This window comes from Bombus impatiens, unplaced genomic scaffold (genome assembly GCF_000188095.3).
Source record: "Bombus impatiens unplaced genomic scaffold, BIMP_2.2 scf_0317, whole genome shotgun sequence".
Lineage (NCBI taxonomy): Eukaryota > Metazoa > Arthropoda > Insecta > Hymenoptera > Apidae > Bombus > Bombus impatiens.
Window position 1 is genome coordinate 2,625,073 of NT_176736.1, and position 18,733 is coordinate 2,643,805.

Genomic DNA, 18,733 nt, shown 5'->3' on the forward strand with positions numbered 1-18,733 from the left:
ACTAGCAACTAATATCAAACTATTTTAAACAAGGATAAGAATATGTAATATAAATTTATTATAATATAAATTTAATAGATTTGTAAGTATTTAAGTAACTGTTATAATGTTTTGTGTTTGAGCGTTTTTAAGTTGAGGAATTCCGGTCGTATATACGAACGTGCATCATACGCCATATCATATAGTTCAGCGATATACTTTATAATATAACTGAAAAATTAGCTTAAAATAAAAATTATGCCATTAGTATTGAATAAATTGCAATTTGCTGCATCTCTTTTACGAAGTAATTTAACTCCGAAAGTAAGGATCACAAAGAGATAATCATTGTTAAAGGTCATTTAATGCTTTAAACGATTTTTTAGGTTATACCCGTGAAATTTATACATCCTACATTTATAAAATATGATAACGATATTAATGATGAATCAGTTCCTATTTCAAAAGATAGAACTAAAGTTATTCCTGTAGAAATTAGCATGAAATATCTGAAAAGTAGTGGTACGTAATTACGTAACATTAGTTTTGTTTCAGTATGACTTTAATTACATTTATAATTTCTTGTTTAGCTTATAAGAAAACCTACGGAGAGTATCCTGTTTGGAAATATTATAGAAGAAATTTCAAAGCTCAAATTCCTCCCCAAAAAACACGAAGGACTTGCATTGTATGTACTTTTAAGAAATAAGTAAAAAACTTCTATTATTTTATTTCTTGAAATAATTCTACAAATTTTTTAGAGAGGTGGTGTAATTTCTACTGGTAGCCCATGTCCGATATGTAGGGATGAATATCTAATTCTTGATTACCGCAATATTGATTTGTTAAAACAATTTATTTCTGAACATAGTGGAGAAATTTTAAGTTACAAGTAAGTTTAACTTCTTCTAAATTAGAAGTACAGCAAGAAAATATCTATATAATGATATTGTTTATTTTGCTTTATTTACAGTTATACTGGTATATGTCAAAAGGCTTATAAAGATCTATGTGTAGCAATAACGAAAGCGAAAGAATATGGTTTACTTTCATATGATGTTCCCTTTAGATATTATGATTACTCAGAATGGAAAAATTAATGTATTAATCTTTAACTTGTAATTATAAGAATTTGCATTTAAAAAGTAAAACATGCAAAATGGATAAAGAAGAAATAAACTGTACGTTTGCAATAGTAGGTGGAGGTATAGCAGGAGTATCCTGTGCTAAAAGTATAGCCTTTCTTGTTCCAGAGGAAAAAATCATCCTAATTACAGCAAGTCCCTTAATAAAAGCAGTTACAAATATAGTTCCACTTAGTAAAACATTAATGCAGTTTGATATAGAAGAAAAGGACGCAGCAGTTTTGATGGAAGCACATGATTCATTAAAAATTATTAATGATTTTGTAATACAAATAGATAGCTTAAATAAACAAGTGCAAACTAGAAATGGAAGAATTATAAACTATAAAATGTTATGTCTTTGTAATGGTGCTAGACCAAAACTGATAGAAGAACATAATAATTTTATACTAGGGATAAGAGATACAGAATCAGTTCTCCAATTTTCTCAAAAAATAAAAAATTCAAGAAGAATTGTAATAGTTGGAAATGGAGGTATTGCTACTGAACTTGTGAATGAAGTAGATGGTGTTGAAATGATATGGGTAATTAAAGATAAACATATTTCTGCAACATTTGTTGATCCTGGGGCTGCAGAATTTTTTATGGATAAGGTATACAAAACTGATCCATGTACAAATACTAATGCTAGTTCATTAACTAAAAGAATGAGGTACACTGTCTCTAATACATCAGTTGTAACAGGTGGACCAGCTCTAGGTCCAGATTGGCATAATAATTTTGATGTAAAAGGTACTTTCCTTAAATCTGCAAAAGTACAAATAGAATATGAATGTGAGATCATTAAAATTCTTAGTAAATCAGAACAAAAGGAAGTTGATCCCATGGAAGAATGGTCCATATATGTTGAATTAACAAATGGAAAAATTATTGGCTGTGACTTTGTTGTATCAGCAACAGGTGTAATACCAAATTCTGATATAGTAGGTTTGGAGGATATAAAAAAAAGTGAAGATGGGGGGCTGCTGGTAGATTGGAAATTGGAAACTTCAAAACAAGATATATATGCCGCTGGAGATGTGTGTAGTGCAGGGTGGGAATTAGCAAAACATTGGTTTCAAATGAGGCTGTGGACTCAAGCACATCAAATGGGACGGTATGCGGCAAAATCAATGGTTTCTAAATTAAAAAATGAAGAATTTTTGCAAGATTTCTGTTTTGAACTTTTCACCCACGTAACTAAGTTTTTTGGTTACAAAGTGGTTTTACTTGGTTTGTATAATGGACAAAAGTTGGATAACAATTATGAGATATTGTTACGAATGACCCAGGGAACAGAATACATAAAACTTATCCTAGAAAATGGTAAAATGCAAGGAGCGGTATTAATTGGAGACACTGATTTAGAAGAAATGTGCGAAAACTTAATACTTAATCAATTGGATTTAAGTATTTATGGAGAAGATTTACTAAATCCTGATATTGATATTGAAGATTATTTTGATTAACCGTATCTAGGAATTCAACTTAACAATAGATCTATATGGTATATTTCACTAACTTAATATTAACAAAATATACTTTATCTAGAAAATGCTTGCTTAAATTTTGGTTGAGTAATATTATTATAATTTTACAGATCATATAAAAATTTAATCAATAGTTAAATATTCATATTGTAATATTTTGTATGGATGTATGTATATAAATATTACATAACGCCTTATGAGTAATAAGAAATAAAATGGTACAGTTACATATAAATGCAGCTAAATATATTTTTTGTTCCAATTAATGTCTTTAAAGTATATTATTAATATACGCTTTAAGTCTCCCTACAAATAGTTATCTTATTTAATTACGTTAAATATTATGTAATGATGTTAATTTTCATTAGGTTAATTCTTGTTGTAATTTATCATTAAATCTAACACTTTTCTTATCAAAACCGTTAATACTATTGCGTAAAGTAGATTTTGTCAGAGAAACAGATTTTATATTGTAATTTTTAGAAACTGCCAAATTTGTGTCAGAATCTTCTATTACACTATTATTGAAACTCTGCATAGGAGTTACACTTTCATTGGAATATTTATTTATATCTTCTATTTCTAAAATTTCACGTAAACTACAAATGATACTTTGCATATTATCAAGTGATTCCGCAACTGACTGAATTCCACCATTTCTAGTGCATAATTTATGTAAAGTTTTTGTAGCGAGTTCCATCTGAACAAGACACGTATTTATGATTTCTTGATCTTTGGAAATATCAAACGTTTGGTTAATTAATGTACTTCCAAGTATGGACGTATCTAATGAGAGTTGTTGTAGACTTTCGTTTAAATGCTTTTTTACTGGTGTAATGTTTATTGAAATTCGGCTATTATTTAGGGAGTCCTCAAAAGTTTCTGTATTTTCATAGGGTTCCCAAGTTTCTTCTGATGTACAAAGCTCCTTTATTGAATCTTCTATATCATAGTCTCGCAAACGATGAACCCAATCTAAAAAACGCATTGACTGCCAGAATGTCTCTCTCATGCTATCTCTATTACGTATACGAACTACAGGTTTCAGACTCTTATTAACAATTATTTGTTGTTGATCAAACTCCTAAAAATGTAACGAATAAACTTATGGAAAAGATATATCTTTTTAACTACTATCTATGCAATAAATACTTACATAATTAAGACCAACTTCTCTACACCGTTCGGTAGCTTCTTTTACCAATATTTGCATTTCATGTAAGCTAATACCACCGTCACTTATTGCTTCTGCGCTAGCTTTCATTTTGAGAGCGAATTCGGCATCTGCCGCCCTTTCATTTAAAATGCTTTCCAGTTCTTGTAAGAAATTAGATTTATATGGCGCGACGCTAACTTTTTTTTGATCTATTTGTATTTGTTTTAATCTATTATTTGTCTCAACTTCGTTTTCGAGTAATTCTTTTTCCAATTCTAATTCTTTCTTCTTTTGATGAATTTGTTCCAATGCGAGTTTCTGCTCTTGGACCGTGGAACCAAGAATTTCGATTTTACGTTCATACGATAATTTTTGCGATCCCAATTGCATTTCAACTTCTCGTTTAGCATTTTCTAATTCTTTTATTGCTTTCTGTTTACTTTCTTCTAACTCTGCCCTTAATCTATTGAATGAAAAGTAACATAACGTTAAATACTTTTTAATCACGCACATTGAATAAAAAGAGCTATTAAAAATTCGTACTTTTCTTCTTGCACTTTTAGAATTTCTTGATGAGCAAATTCATAGTCTACAGCCTGCGCTGAAATTTGTATATTGCTATGTTCATCATAAGGACTTGAGACTTTAAAATAATGATTGCCGCCAATTACTAATCGATCACCATGTTTTAAAATAACTTTGCCAGTTACCACCTACGATATGATAAATAATTTAATAATGATAAAAATAAAATAAGATCATAAACATAAAATATATTATACCTGTCCATTCACGAACGTATCTCCTTCCATTTCTGATGATAATATAAGTTTCCCATTACTGTTTTCAATAGTACTGTTGAACGTATAAAAAATCGATAACCATTAAAATTATCTATCTAAAATAATTTATTAAAATTGGTGCATATATAAATAATTTCAATTATATTTGACATATCTTTCCATCAAACGTAAATGATTAGCATTTCATGCTCATAAACACGATGAAAATGTATTTGGAATCGTTTCGGGATCATTATACTATACAGTGACAACTAAATAATTAAATACTGCCATGCAAATTTTTTTAACCAAACAGATTAATTACAATATTATTTTGGACGATGTTAAATAGATCGCGAGGAAAGCCCGTGAAGAACATGCACTCGTGAGAGGTAGATAGGAGAAGGGAACAAAAACAAAGTAAAATAGTTTCCTCCAACATAATTCATAAGCGTCAAGCTGAAAAACGAGCACAGAAGGGAAAAAGAGGAACAAAAGTGAAAAACAGAAACAAGACCAACAACCGCATCCTTTCAAGTCATCGAACCAACCGATCCAATAACTAACCAGTGTAAAGGCCTAACCAGTGGTCCATCCAACATGATATCCAAATGTTCGGAAAAGTTCTGACAACCTGAATTTTTTCCGATACGAACAAGTCCTGGAGGAATGAGATACAAAAGCGTACCAGATAACATAGGATCGGCCGCGAGATTTATAAGACAAGGTTGCTTATCCTTCTCACGAAAATCGAGTTCAATAGCGATACCACAGCGACGTAAGTACTTTATTTCAGAATTTTTCTTTTCCTCGGTATCCCGCAATTTCATTTGCCAAGTCCTGCAATTACATGTAGCTAAATATTCAAATCTTCAATTGGTAAACATCCTCCGATCTGTTTCCGGAACAATGTGACGAAACATTTATTATAGGAACTACATTATATTAATAATGATCATAGATAATTACTCATTGAAACAATTTGATTGTTCCGAATTGTTGTAATCAATGCTCTAAAATAGCTATAACAGCTTACGTTGATATTAACTTACATTTCAGTAATCGCAAGTTGTTCTTCAGTCTTCTTTAGCTGGTGCCTTAATTTATCAATTTCTTGTTGTTTCTGCTTAATTTCATCGTTATTTTGGTTAACCGGTGGGACGGAATCGAGAAGACGACGTGGAAGAATACCAAGTTGCTTTTCGTATCCTTCACGTACACCGCGCAATCGCAATACTTCCGCTTTCAATTCCCTAAGAGAGAGATCACAATTATATTTAAAATTAAAAGCTTTAGGTTAGGCTTGTTGCAAACTGGAAAAACTGTATCGATAATATTTAATGATATTCTTTTGTTTATCTGTCCCGAAGTGGAAGACTTATTTTATACACGAACGTTCGATTTATTATATTCATATTGGGAGGAAATCTGTTATATTTTATTGAATGTAATAATGAATTATTAGTTGTTCATTCATGAAGAATATATTACCGAATTAATTTCTCATGTGGATCTTCATTGATTCGAACACGATTAACAATGGCTCGAGCTTGACAAGCATATCGGAGTGTTGCAAGCGTCTCTTCTATGTGTATATTAGCTGGTGATACTGTTCCAAGCATTGCTGTTCTTGAATTTCCTCCGAGGCTTTCCTATGTTTAAAAAAGGATAAAAGTTTAAAAAATATGTTGGAAAAAGGGAACCTAACAGTTTCTAATAAATATAAGGGAACGTAGAAACTCTGAAAAAGACAAGTTCCAATGTACATAGAAAACAAAATGAAGTCATTGAACTGCATAATACTTAATTAAACGAGTGTCAAATCTCAGTTGTATTGATTCGTCGTAATTAAATTGTAGAGCTAAAGAAATGACATTGTTAGCTTTGCAAGTGTTTTACTCGTTTTATCTAACTTAATCTCGATTCTTTTGCGCATAAATAATCATTATCAGTATTCTGCATGATAAGACAACACACGCTCGGTTAAGACAGATTGCGATTTAATCTTTCCTAAGTAATACTTACACTGTTATCGATCACACCTTGACGTTTATGTTTCTCAATGTTATCCTGATATAATTAATAAACGATAAGACATCAGATAGAACATCAAATTCCTCAATAGTACGTATACACAAGGACGTGCTAAGTCATCATACAATGATTCAACAGTGAAAAAAGTCTTATACATCTTTATCTTCAATCTATTTATCTATTTATTATCTATTTAATTTTTAGATTTTATTGCAAGGCTTTATTCATTGTCAATAAAACTTATTGAAGCAACATGCATCGTTAATTAATCGACGATGTTGGACAGAACCGAATAATTTAAAAAATTTGTTAGAGTACTATTTTTCATATCTCATCATTATCAATTTAAGCACTTGAACCGCACTTGAACTACACTTGAACAAAAGTCTCTGATCAAGATATAATCAAAATATAATTATCAGTTTATAATTATGACAAAACAAATGCATCTATACATAAAATATCTATATGTCACAATCCTTTTTTTACGTTATTCATTTCATTTTATTCTTAAGATAACAAAAAAATTAATATCTTCTAACTGCGCATCTTTCTTCAAGGTTTGATACGGCAAAAAACTTTTTATTGCACCTTATTCAATGTTATCAGTAAAGGAGACTTTATTTCTGTTCATAGTTGCTATTATTTGAAAAATAACTCACAATATACGATTGTTTGGTAGAGAAATAATACCTACATATTACCAATGTATATATTTGTTTCACTTAATTACATGATAAATCTCGTTATAAAACAAATTCTATCCAACAATAATAATTATTGGATCATATTTGCTACTTTGAAAACAACAATGCTTTCATAAGTGATAACTATTTAAATAATCTTGTTTTCACGATAAAATAAAATTTTACGTAAAATATACTTCAATATCCCCCCCTCCCCTTTTCTAATCGCTAAATGCTTGATAATAAATGAGCAAATTGTATTATTATACGAACTTGCGTTTATAACATGAAAGATATGCTTATATCATAGGATAATAATTATCGGAAAAACAGTTCTTTACGCTTTCAACAAGATTCTGGAGATTAGTAAGCATTTACGACGTACTGCGTTTTATGGTGAGGCATAAAATAAACATTAGCTAATATTACCGTTATACAATTCTCTACAAGTACATAGTAAGGTATTATTGACGTGTTAATGACGATTCCTAATAATAGCCTTCAAACATACAATAGCAACGTTGTTTCTTATCTCTTATAAAATAACATCCTAAAAGCCAAGTATATGTACATATATAATGAACGATAAAAAAAACGGCGTAGAGAATTGAAGAGAGAAACTTATTTAACGGTCATACCTTGACCACCACAAGAAATAGACCGTGTTAAAGTTGTACAAGATCAGATTAAGAAATTCGTGAGACAATGTCATAGATGAATAAGCGCGGGAAATGCGTTCAACAATCGCAAAATGAATAAGAAATTCGCAAAGGTGATTGGAGGAAAAGGAGGGGCAAAGCGCTGAGTTGAAGGGCGTACGGTAACAACTGAGAGGAGAGGAGAAACAAGATCCGATGGAGAGGGAATAACCGACTCATAAACATTGCATGCTCAGCGTCAGTACTTCTTTAGTTCAAAGTAAAACACCACAGCAATTCGAGCACAACGTTGTCTTGTTTTTTAGCGGTCGCTGCTTTTTCCTCTCTTTCTTCTTCTTGAGTAATATGTAATAACACGAATTCGATAGTCTATCAATAAGTTGTTCTCAACTGGTGAAAGAAAGAAAACCGGAAACAAGGATACCTAGCAAATTTTACTGGTAAAACGAGTTTTAGCTGCGTTTTAGAAAATCAGTGCAAACTCGCGTCAGCGGGTTTCATTATAAACTGAAAGGATAGAAAAAAAAGCGGATTAAGACATACGTCAAGAGTTGATTGAAAGTATCAAGAAAGAAGGAAGATATATACGAAAATTTCTACGAAGAGAATAAATTCTGAATCTAATTATTCTCGAAGATACCTCGGATTAGAACGATGGATTTAGTCTACGTTCCCGAAATCTTGACCTATGGTTACTTTAGAGCTCCTCAGTATCGGGACTACGAGCAGCCGTGGAATAAAGATTATTTTAATTGTGGTACGTCTCAATCATATGAAAATGAATCACTTTTTATATACTCACATATGACAACTTCCTTACTAAAGAGAAAAGAAGGGAAGAAGAGATAATATTGAGGATCTATAATGATCACTTTGTTATCGTTCTTCTCTAGACAGATATTATAATTAAATTTTCATTAATGAACATCACGATAAATATCATTTCGTTATTTACTATATATAACTTCATTTATTCTAATTTCACGCGATCATTATTGGTATTTGCTATGATATATTGGTATGATATACTGGTATATGCTATATTGTTTTCCACGGTTCTCAGCATTTGAATAATCTAACTCGAGAAATTAATATTATTTGCTGACATCTCGTGAACGGTGTTTTCCCTTTATGTCCCTTATTCATATGATATCATACTACACCAATGATTAATGTTTATGTACGTTGTCATTTTTATCGCTTACTTTCCGTATTTAAAAACTTCGAAATATGCGACAAAAAATACAACCTGTCTTTACTAATGAAAGTTTATAAGTATTTTGAAAGTATTTAAGTTGACTCCCGATTTCGAACTATTAATCCGTAAAATGTACGTGCATTCATCTATCCTGATCTGTGATATGTTTCAACAAATGCTTATTTTTCTTCTTAGAGTAAAATAAAGATTTCAACAGAAATGATCAAAACATAAATCAATTAAACAATTCAATAATAACAAATAATCGATTGCATAAAATTGTTACAATTCATCTATCGAATGATTATTCGGTGTTCTAATTAATATGATAATAAGGAATTTCAAGATTCAATTGAGAAAAATGATTTATATATTTTTAATCGATGCCGGTGTATACGTGTAAGATAACTCTTAGATATTTCTGTGCAACGTAGTTGCCCCTCCCTTTGCGTTATCGTTGTGAGGAATTGGTTGCCTGAAGGCAGTCCTCCGCATTATTTATCATATATTAGGCTTTGAAACTATCATTATCGCAATTCGAAAAACGTCATATTACGCACAACGTAAAATAGTGAGAATAGTACAAAAGAATTGGTATCATCGGAAAAGCTTCGTATTCTATTTCATTGCGTCAATTGTCTTCTTAATGAAATTTTGGAAATGCATATAAATTACATATTTCTGAAAATTATATATGTATGTATGATCAAAAGAAGAACGTAGCATCAAAACAAGTTAAATAGTAAACACGAAAAACATGTTTGCGTCGTTACGATAACAAATACGGTGAAGGTTGTAATATAATATGCTAGATCAATTCCATTGTAATAGATATAATAATAGCGTTATAGTTATCATACTTGCGATTACTTATATTTTGCTACGGCTTGTTATTGAATAAAATAGTCTAATATATATATTTATATATGCATGGAGGTAAAAAGATACATAGATCTAAAAATATCTTTTGAAACCAGCATGACACATTAACGAGAATAAACAGAGATGAATGATCCTTTTATTCTATTTGCAATAACAGATTCTGCATTTGTATGTGCAGGAATGCTTCGCGTTGTGTGTAGAGAAACTCTCGATTATTCACGCATTTTTAGATGAAATCTTATGCAATTGATTTACGAAATGCTATAATGAACTTACCGGAAGGGACACATCTATTTTGATATAAATTCAATCTATCAATTTTTCTAGCAATCTATCAATGCAATGAAAAAATAACAGAATCAATAATAGAATTCGAATAGGACTAGAAAGATATATGATGATTCTGCATTACTTTTATCTTATCAAGGTATCTTTTTTACTGCCCGTACAAAATATTACGATCTTGGTTATCAAATTTTTATCTATTGGTTCTTTTATCTTCAATAATTATTTTTCGTCATTGTTATACTTTACTAACATAATTTTCGTCGTAATAGTTTTCTTTGAACACATGAGTTTCATGCAATACGTGTAACGCATCACGTTACTTCATTCACGGGAGACAATTATAACATATCTTTCGGGTTGAGAATGACTCAAGAACCACGAGTTAGGTCAGCAGATTAGCTACGTGCAACAACGCACGGAGTTACCTTTCAAAAAATCGTTAAACCTTAGCCAGGATTAACAATAAAAAAATATTTTGAGGTGAAAACGCCATTGATTATAGAAGTTGACAAAAAGTTGACAAAAGAAATCTTAGTTTCAAACAAAAAAGATGTTGCGTATTTAACAAATATTTTATTTTTCCCGAAATAATAAAATTTTAAATGAAATAATAATAGAAAATAAAGTAATAAAAATAGAATACAATGGAAAAAGAAAATTATCTTTCAGGTAAGACAACACAAGTTCATTCTCAACGATTGCCACAACAACACCATGAACAAAAAGCACTTTCGAAAGAAAATTGTTACTTGTGCCGCGAGAACAAGAGAAGAAGTCTCGCGGCTTATATACGAGAGAAATCGCGAAGGAATTCTTGTCAAGAAATTCACGAAGAAGAAGAAGAACGTGACTGCACAGACACTAAAGAAGGAATCACGAAAACTGATAAGAAAACGTCAAAGAAAGTTTTAGAAAATAACGGATGTATAAAAATGGATAACATAACAAAAAACGTCAAATAGAAATAGAATGTTTACTTATTCATGTTTTAGCATTTTAATATGGTTTCCAGAAATTGATACCGAAACAGACGTACCTCGTATATAAGGAATGCAGAATTATTGTACCAAACTTCTATGATACATATATCATATTATGATGTGATGATTTCAAATGTTATTTACCTTTAAATACTTTTTTCGTAGAACGAAAAATTTTAAGTTTATATTTGTATTTGTAACAATTTTACATGTTCAAAACCTGTATAATGAATAATTTATGTTATTTTATATCTCTTCTGCTATTTGATATAATGCACAATTTACTGATTTTTTAAAATAATATTAAAAAGAACATTTTCTATATATTAATGAAATTAGTAGTTTAGGTATTATTTTAAATGATACATATATTGAAATATTTTATACAAATATCGCAAAAAATCATCAATCAAGTACATAATATATGTATATCCTAACAATTTTTTATAATGTGTTATTCTGTACATGAGTAAGACAAGGTTATGAAGTAACTGATAATATTATCTATCTTTTTTTTTCCAAAATCTAGCATAACCAATAATTGCATTTACAGTTAATATGAACTGCATTAAACTATAAATTGACATATATTTATACTATTTCAGAAATGCTTTAATATTTAAGAAAAGTAGATTAACTAGATATTCAATGAAGAATTGAATAATTTATAAGACTGAATATGTACATAAAGTTATATAAAAAAATACATCTTCAAAAATAAAGTAAACCTAACTTAAGTTTTCTGTATATTGTATAAGAAAAGAAATCATATACATAAGTAATGATTCACTAATCATTAAAACCATAAAAGCCATAACAGCTTTAATGACTGTTACAACAAAGAACTTTGTCATTGAAGATTCAATAAAAAAAATTATTTACTTATGACGAATCTTGTGTCAGTGACTTAATAACACTTACCTTTAGCAGCCATGTAAGAACAGATTCACGATATGGAACAAAACCTCGTTTACGATTACTTGTGTTTTCAGCCAAGGATGCGATTACTTTTCCCAATGTAAGCAATGATTTATTAATAGACACTCCTTCCTTTGGAGTACAATTAATTTTATTATTATATGAATAAAATTACCAGACTATAATCAAGCAATTAAATGTAATATGACGTACCTTTAATCTGTCACCGCTTGCACAAGTTTGACTCAGTCTTTCACTACCTGCTAAATCTACTAAATTAATTTTACTACGTCGACTAGCATCCACAGATTCATTATTTAATTGATTATTTTTTTGGGTTTGTGTTAATATGATACTAAATATACTATGAGATCTTGAACTCTTTTCATTCATTCCAGTTGCTGCTGTAGCTCGTTGTGAATTGCCTACCTTGAGCCAAGTCTAAGAGAAATATATTTATAACAATTTAATAATCAACAAATAATCTTACAACAGACGCAATTACAACTTATATTATAAACATACCTGCAAATCTTTGTAATTTTGTACGCAATGTTGACTTAAATCAACAATATATGGTCCAAATACAGGATGTTCTCTTACTTTAAGAGGAGCCCTTTTTACTCCACTGTTAACATTTGTTAAAAGATCGTGTATTTTTTCATTATAAATTTCAAAATAACTAATCTCTACTGTAGTTTTAGTATTCGTATTAATAGATGCCCTCGTAAATATTTCTTGACAAAATCTTGGAATAATACCAATTGCTTCATGTGGTATTGTATTATTTTGTGCAGATTCTTGACCCATCATGCTATAACTTTTACCAGAGCCTGTTTGTCCATAAGCAAATAAACAAACATTATACCCTTCAAAAGCATTTTGTACTAGTGGTAAAACCATATTTTTAAATACAATTTCCTGATTAGCATAACTAGGTTCTGATGCATCTATTGATGATATAAAGCAATGGTCATATGTGAAAGTATGTTGAACAGATTCACAAGTGACAATAATATTTTGACCATTTACTTGTACGACTGATATAACTTTTGAATCATTTAGTTCTCTGAAACAATAAAGAATAGAAAAAATATTAAATCATAGTACTACCTAAAGAAAAGCTCTTGGTATAAGAATTTAATAACTTACTTTGTATTCAAAGGTCTAACACGTATACCTACAGTCAAATTACTATTTTCTCCTTCATATACAGTTTGATCTTCAATACCAATATCGTTTGATTTACCACATGGTGTTTCAACTTGAACAACATTAAAACAGTCAGGAGTAGCTTGTGATAAAATGTTGTCACTAAAATAACGTTTTACAGGTGTTTTATTTGGAGGCAAGATATTTATTTTTGAATTGCTTGTAGTAGTATGAATTTTATATTGTTTGGGAGTACAAGAATGCATGGTTAAAGTCTTTTCATTCATTGAAGTTGTAGACATTGTTTTCGTAGAGGTTTTATACTTTGAATCAGATGCTGCATATTCAGGAAATAAAACTTGTTTTCTTTGAAATGTATTTATAGACTTTGAGTGAGACAGATTTATAGTATAAGGTATATTTGTTGATTTCAAATTTTCAGTATCATTGTCAAGTAATATTTTACGCTTTTCAAGTTTTAAACATTTATTTTCAGTAACATTTTGGACTCCTCTTTGAGGTGTATCAAGTATATCAGAACATGTTCCTTCCCTACAAAATAATAAAAAAAATTAATATATAATAGCTTTTGATTTTTGTTAAATGTATTAATATAAAAAAAATCTCACTTCTCATTTAAAGAGTTTATATTCTCCTTATCGAAATTAATAGGCGAACTTGAAAAAATGGCATCACAAAATCCATGTCCCATAGATTTTAAAGTATTATGTGACATAATGGTGGAATTTCTTTAACTAAACACCATCAGTACGATAAGATTTGCTTTCCTCTCAACTAACCTCCTCAAATTCTGTTCTTTGACAGTTCACATGGACTATTTGGGAGGATATTCACCAGTTCGTCACAGTTTGGATTTTTTGTAACGAATTTTTTCGTAATAACAATATAAAACTGACATAAACTTTAAGAATTATATTGTGCTTAATGGTTCGATACTAACGCCGATTGTTCATACATTAACAACAAACTTTGGCTTTAAAACTGATTGATTTATTAATATTTTAGTTAAAATATAATATCTTAACTATTTTTGTAACCATCTTTTGAATTTTGAATTTATAAATTACCAGAATAGCCAATATTAACAAATCAATGCTGCCAACGTTAATCTGTTATTTTTTAAAAGAACAAAAGTGATAACGCATCAACCTCTGACGTGGCCGCAATCATGACACAATTCTTTAATTCTGTTTAACACCATAACTACAATATCAAAATTGTTACACTTTTACACTTCTGCACGGATGTTAAGATTACACCAACAACGATACGTAAACCGGTTGTGTTTTAACAAGTCTGTGCAAAATTATAGAAATGATCACGACGGCACAGGATAACCAACAAAGAAGCCATGCGAATAAATGGATTTCACGAATAGTACTTGGGACGTTTTTATTACTTATACTTCTAAACTTGCCGACTCTTTGTCAAGCTCATTACCATGACGAGTCACCAAGTTTTAAGTATTCCAAGGAAGCTAATGAAATGTACTTAGAAAAACAACATTCTATATATCATAATGAAATTATACATCAACATAAACATGAAGATGATAACTATGACCATCGGCAGAAATCAATTTTGTCTGACAGGACTTACAAAGAAGTGATTTTCAGAGCTACTGCATCTACCTTAATTATATCAGCAGCACCCTTCCTTATTTTGTTCTTTGTACCTCTAGATAATACTAAAGAAAGTGAACCACTGTTAAAGATATTATTAAGTTTTGCATCTGGTGGTTTATTAGGAGATGCATTTTTACATTTAATTCCTCATGCTTTGGTTCCTCATACACATCTGTCTTCCGAAGAAGTACATTCGCATTCACATTCTCATAACCAAGGTGATGAAGAATCAGAACATGGACATGATATGTCTGTTGGTTTATGTGTATTATTAGGTATCATTATGTTTTTAATTGTTGAAAAAGCAGTGAGAATTATTAAAACAGACCATGGTCATATACATGTACATAATGTCACAGAAAATCTGTCAAAAAAAAATAAAAATGATAAGAAATTACAGAAAGGTTCTGATAAATCTGATGTAGATTTTAAAGAAAAAGTAGAAAATTCTGAGAATGAAATAAAAATTGCTGGTTATTTAAATTTAGTTGCTGATTTTTTACACAATTTCACAGATGGTCTTGCTATTGGAGCTAGCTATTTAGCTGGTAAAAATATTGGCTATATTACCACATTTACAATTTTGTTACATGAGGTACCTCATGAAATAGGAGACTTTGCTATTTTAATACAAAGTGGTTATAGTAAAAGAAAAGTAAGATTTAAAAAAAGATGAAGTTAGCAGAATAAATTGTTATGATAAGAATTATATAATGTGATTTTGATTTTAGGCCATGATGCTTCAACTTACAACTGCTGTAGGTGCTTTATTAGGAACTTATGTATCATTACTTGCAGAAGGCATGGGTAAGAGTAAGTTGCAATACATCAATTAAATTTAAATAAATATTATATTCATCTTAAAATTTAATTAAATATTTTAGGTGATCTTGCAACTATGTGGATTCTTCCATTCACAGCTGGTGGATTTATTTATATAGCTACTGTTTCTGTAATACCAGAACTTCTAATAGATACTAATTTTAGGCAGTCTGTAAAAGAAGTTATTGCGCTTCTCTTAGGTGTATATATGATGGTACTTATAGCAGAGTATGAATAGTTTTATATAAAATTTTCTTAACAGCATATTGTGATCACTTAATAAGGGTTCATTTAACTGCTATAATAAGAATTCAAAATTAGAGTTTATATTTTTACAACATTCTAATTGTATTGTTTAATGAATGCTAGTGAGTATTCTAATATGTTGTATAACATGAATACCAGTGAAAACAATACTGTATAATTATCATAAATATTAGCATTATGGAAAAAAAATGGTACATTTTAGGTATCATTCACGTCATAAATAAAAATAGAAAGATCGTGAAAAGACGCGTTATTAAAATATACTGAAACACTAAAATAATTTATTACTAGTTTCATAAGAAATAATAAACATACAATCACCCGTTACACATTCAATATATTTTTCTCAAACGCATTACATGTTTATTTCTACAAACCATTTTATGTTTAATTATTGGCAACGATGTTTTTTACGAAAATTGTTAGGACTTCACTTATATTGTGAAAGGATATATTTTACACGTTAAATTTATTTATTTTTTTATAAATATTGCTTACACATATATAAATATGTAACTACTGTAAATGAAAATAAACATTGTATGTTTTCTATATGTATACATAAAAACATATTCTCTATATAATTACAAGAATCATAATTTCAATTTCAATCAAGATATTATACGTTTTTCTGTAGTTATATCAGTTTTTGTACATTACAATAAGAATTTTCTAATTTTATCTAAACACAACATAAAAATTCATAAAATTATATGCAAATTTGTTTTATTAAAGTCAATAATATTTATATATGATATAGAACTATCTTTCATTCTACCAATTAATTTTTAAATAAAACGTGGATATATAACGAATATATTATAAATATGTATAATATGTTTAATAATTTTTCACTGTATACATTTTCAATTTCAATATACCTATAAGTTAATCAAGTTAAAGTACTGCAATTTAATATTTACATTTATATTACAATATTAAACTTTCTATTTGTTCAAGACATTTTTTAGCTTCCACTAAAGTTTCATTGTCATTTCTAGCTTTTGCTAAATCTTCTCCCTTGCTACAATTTTTTTTTGCTTCTTCATAAAGTCCTTTTGAAATAAATGCATGTCCCAAGTTGACATGAATGAAACCTAATTCAACCATATCTGGTAACTTGTTTCCTAAAAATATAATAATCTAATTTGGAGCAATTCAAATACAACAATATTTGTATTGATATTACCTATTTCTGCAGCTTTAGATAAATATTTAATAGTTTCATCATATTTTTGTAGTATATAACAGACACTTGCTAAGTTATTTAATAGAATAACAGTTTGTTCATTTTCTTCACCATTTATTTTTATGGATATATCATAAGCTTTAGTAAAGTATTCGAGAGCATTGTTATACTGCGATTGTGAGAAAAGCATAGATGCATATTTTTCTAAATTTAAGCCTAACAATTGTAATACATCTAGATTTTCACTGTCTTTAGCTAAATGATTTTGTAAATGTTGTAAACAAAATTTGTAACCACTGTCTGCTTTTCTATATTAACAGAATAAAATATTTTATTATTTTAAATTATTAGATATTGTATTTTATAAAAATTTTAAAAATAGACGGAATTTGTTACATGATTGCTTACTGTTTATCTCCTATTTTATCATATGTATCAGCAATCTTAAGACTAATATGAATAATTGCTAAATCATCCTGTGGAACTCCCTTAGCTATTAGTCTCTGTAAAACTGATTTAAATAGCTTTTCTGCTTTTTTATAGTCATTTGTATCATATGCTAGATTTGCCATTACATCATACACATAAGTTATACCATCATAATGCTGTAAAGTTTGTGCTTGGCGTAAAGCAACATGTAGCATTTGCTCTGCTTTTAGAAATTCTTCTTTCTATAAAGTTTGAGAATTATTGGTAAAACTATATTAAAATAAGAAGTTTACATTTAATATAAGAATGTAACATCGTTAACACTTTTATGATAATATAAGAGTGTTATGCCTAACCTGAATTAATAAAATTGATCGTTTAATTGTCATTGTTAATTCCTCAACATCATCTTTTTCTTCTTTAGGAAAAAATAAATTAAATAAAAAGCTACCTGATAGAATAAAATGTTTAGTTTGTGGCAAATTTTTCCTTTGTTTAATACTATAACATTTTTTCATCTTATTAATTTGTTGCGAATATATCATAAATGTACTTCTTTTTTTATTCAATAGACAGAAATTTACAATATCATAGTTAGACCTTACAACTACTTGAAAATATTTGAATGTATTTATCATTATCTTTTGACAATACATTATATCGAACTGTGATTGTTTTAATATAATTTTGTGATGGTGAATTACATATACTTTTCATTACATAATTTTTTGATAACTATATACATCTACACACACATGGATGAAAACAAATTCTAATAATGTTTGTGAAAAACAATTGCTTTAAGCGAATACCCTATTCTCAATTTTACATATATACACACGTGTATCCAAAGTTATAAGTTACAAAGTAGTAGTAACCGTAACAAGTGAATTGGATATCTATTTAAATTAATACACATTATGTGTATAAGTAGATGCAAACTCTCTGGTAAATGTATGAGATGTGTCACGTGTATGAAACTATACCAAAAACGTAGTATGTACTTTTACAAAACAGCGCACATTATTATGTTAATTAATATGTATAATTAT

At 29.0% G+C, this 18,733-nt stretch overlaps 6 protein-coding genes and 2 long non-coding RNA genes across 11 annotated transcripts; 6 read left to right on the plus strand and 2 right to left on the minus strand.

The window, feature by feature from the left end:
- Window positions 1-237: 237 nt before the first annotated feature.
- Window positions 238-1,079, plus strand: LOC105680689 (28S ribosomal protein S18b, mitochondrial). The gene is made up of 5 exons (XM_012384894.1): window positions 238-303; window positions 366-501; window positions 570-667; window positions 741-871; window positions 953-1,079. The coding sequence occupies exons 1-5, from the start codon at window positions 238-240 to the stop codon at window positions 1,077-1,079; spliced, it is 558 nt and encodes a 185-aa protein (XP_012240317.1).
- Window positions 741-5,059, plus strand: LOC100741426 (pyridine nucleotide-disulfide oxidoreductase domain-containing protein 1). Of its 2 annotated transcripts, XM_012384951.3 has the most exons (3): window positions 741-871; window positions 953-2,610; window positions 4,884-5,059. In XM_012384951.3, the coding sequence occupies exon 2, from the start codon at window positions 1,139-1,141 to the stop codon at window positions 2,570-2,572; it is 1,434 nt and encodes a 477-aa protein (XP_012240374.1). In that variant the 5' UTR covers window positions 741-871; window positions 953-1,138; the 3' UTR covers window positions 2,573-2,610; window positions 4,884-5,059. The 2 variants fall into 2 exon arrangements, with proteins under 2 accessions (XP_012240374.1, XP_003489085.1); XM_003489037.4 differs by lacking the exon at window positions 4,884-5,059 and having other exon boundaries at window positions 953-2,621.
- On the minus strand, window positions 2,736-14,351 carry LOC100741545 (kinesin-like protein KIF14). 2 transcript variants are annotated; one of them, XM_003489038.4, is made up of 12 exons: window positions 13,958-14,351; window positions 13,329-13,880; window positions 12,702-13,245; window positions 12,390-12,617; window positions 12,180-12,308; window positions 6,023-6,183; window positions 5,584-5,784; window positions 5,099-5,371; window positions 4,532-4,604; window positions 4,293-4,462; window positions 3,750-4,212; window positions 2,737-3,677 (listed from the first exon to the last, which is right to left on the minus strand). In XM_003489038.4, the coding sequence occupies exons 1-12, from the start codon at window positions 14,062-14,064 to the stop codon at window positions 2,958-2,960; spliced, it is 3,621 nt and encodes a 1,206-aa protein (XP_003489086.1). In that variant the 5' UTR covers window positions 14,065-14,351; the 3' UTR covers window positions 2,737-2,957. The 2 variants fall into 2 exon arrangements, with proteins under 2 accessions (XP_012240372.1, XP_003489086.1); XM_012384949.3 differs by lacking the exon at window positions 5,099-5,371 and having other exon boundaries at window positions 2,736-3,677.
- LOC117151591 lies at window positions 5,170-6,035 on the plus strand. Its single transcript, XR_004461616.1, has 2 exons — window positions 5,170-5,309; window positions 5,591-6,035. It is a non-coding gene; the product is annotated as an uncharacterized LOC117151591 (long non-coding RNA).
- On the plus strand, window positions 7,971-12,145 carry LOC100741667. Its single transcript, XM_003489039.4, has 2 exons — window positions 7,971-8,667; window positions 10,948-12,145. Exons 1-2 carry the CDS (start codon window positions 8,565-8,567, stop codon window positions 11,238-11,240), a joined length of 396 nt encoding a protein of 131 aa, XP_003489087.1. The 5' UTR covers window positions 7,971-8,564; the 3' UTR covers window positions 11,241-12,145.
- Window positions 8,674-10,191, plus strand: LOC117151592. The gene is made up of 2 exons (XR_004461617.1): window positions 8,674-9,900; window positions 10,045-10,191. It is a non-coding gene; the product is annotated as an uncharacterized LOC117151592 (long non-coding RNA).
- Window positions 14,352-14,471: 120 nt separating the features above from the next.
- Window positions 14,472-16,293, plus strand: LOC100741787 (protein catecholamines up). 2 transcript variants are annotated; one of them, XM_012384955.3, is made up of 3 exons: window positions 14,472-15,629; window positions 15,706-15,787; window positions 15,859-16,293. In XM_012384955.3, exons 1-3 carry the CDS (start codon window positions 14,664-14,666, stop codon window positions 16,032-16,034), a joined length of 1,224 nt encoding a protein of 407 aa, XP_012240378.1. In that variant the 5' UTR covers window positions 14,472-14,663; the 3' UTR covers window positions 16,035-16,293. The 2 variants fall into 2 exon arrangements, with proteins under 2 accessions (XP_012240378.1, XP_003489088.1); XM_003489040.4 differs by having other exon boundaries at window positions 14,473-15,629; window positions 15,706-15,781.
- An 87-nt stretch (window positions 16,294-16,380) lies between these two features.
- On the minus strand, window positions 16,381-18,679 carry LOC100748008 (tetratricopeptide repeat protein 19 homolog, mitochondrial). The gene is made up of 4 exons (XM_024367245.2): window positions 18,038-18,679; window positions 17,661-17,923; window positions 17,253-17,560; window positions 16,381-17,190 (listed from the first exon to the last, which is right to left on the minus strand). The coding sequence occupies exons 1-4, from the start codon at window positions 18,335-18,337 to the stop codon at window positions 16,994-16,996; spliced, it is 1,068 nt and encodes a 355-aa protein (XP_024223013.1). The 5' UTR covers window positions 18,338-18,679; the 3' UTR covers window positions 16,381-16,993.
- Window positions 18,680-18,733: the final 54 nt, after the last annotated feature.

Bases quoted from the DNA above. Each gene is read 5' to 3' on its own strand.
- LOC100741667 (XM_003489039.4), top strand. From the start codon at position 8,565: ATGGATTTAGTCTACGTTCCCGAAATCTTGACCTATGGTTACTTTAGA. The intron at 8,668-10,947 runs GTACGTCTCAAT...ATTATCTTTCAG, and splicing joins TAAAGATTATTTTAATTGTG to GTAAGACAACACAAGTTCAT.
- LOC100741426 (XM_012384951.3), top strand. From the start codon at position 1,139: ATGGATAAAGAAGAAATAAACTGTACGTTTGCAATAGTAGGTGGAGGT.
- LOC100741545 (XM_003489038.4), bottom strand. From the start codon at position 14,064: ATGTCACATAATACTTTAAAATCTATGGGACATGGATTTTGTGATGCC. The intron at 6,184-12,179 runs GTAAGTGTTATT...TTTTAAACATAG, and splicing joins TTCTTACATGGCTGCTAAAG to GAAAGCCTCGGAGGAAATTC. The intron at 4,213-4,292 runs GTACGAATTTTT...TTCATTCAATAG, and splicing joins CTAAAAGTGCAAGAAGAAAA to ATTAAGGGCAGAGTTAGAAG.
- LOC100741787 (XM_012384955.3), top strand. From the start codon at position 14,664: ATGATCACGACGGCACAGGATAACCAACAAAGAAGCCATGCGAATAAA. The intron at 15,630-15,705 runs GTAAGATTTAAA...TTTTGATTTTAG, and splicing joins GTGGTTATAGTAAAAGAAAA to GCCATGATGCTTCAACTTAC. The intron at 15,788-15,858 runs GTAAGTTGCAAT...TAAATATTTTAG, and splicing joins TGCAGAAGGCATGGGTAAGA to GTGATCTTGCAACTATGTGG.
- LOC105680689 (XM_012384894.1), top strand. From the start codon at position 238: ATGCCATTAGTATTGAATAAATTGCAATTTGCTGCATCTCTTTTACGA. The intron at 502-569 runs GTACGTAATTAC...TTTCTTGTTTAG, and splicing joins GAAATATCTGAAAAGTAGTG to CTTATAAGAAAACCTACGGA. The intron at 872-952 runs GTAAGTTTAACT...CTTTATTTACAG, and splicing joins GGAGAAATTTTAAGTTACAA to TTATACTGGTATATGTCAAA.
- LOC100748008 (XM_024367245.2), bottom strand. From the start codon at position 18,337: ATGTATTGTCAAAAGATAATGATAAATACATTCAAATATTTTCAAGTA. The intron at 17,924-18,037 runs GTTAGGCATAAC...CAAACTTTATAG, and splicing joins GATCAATTTTATTAATTCAG to AAAGAAGAATTTCTAAAAGC. The intron at 17,191-17,252 runs GTAATATCAATA...TTATATTTTTAG, and splicing joins ATCTAAAGCTGCAGAAATAG to GAAACAAGTTACCAGATATG.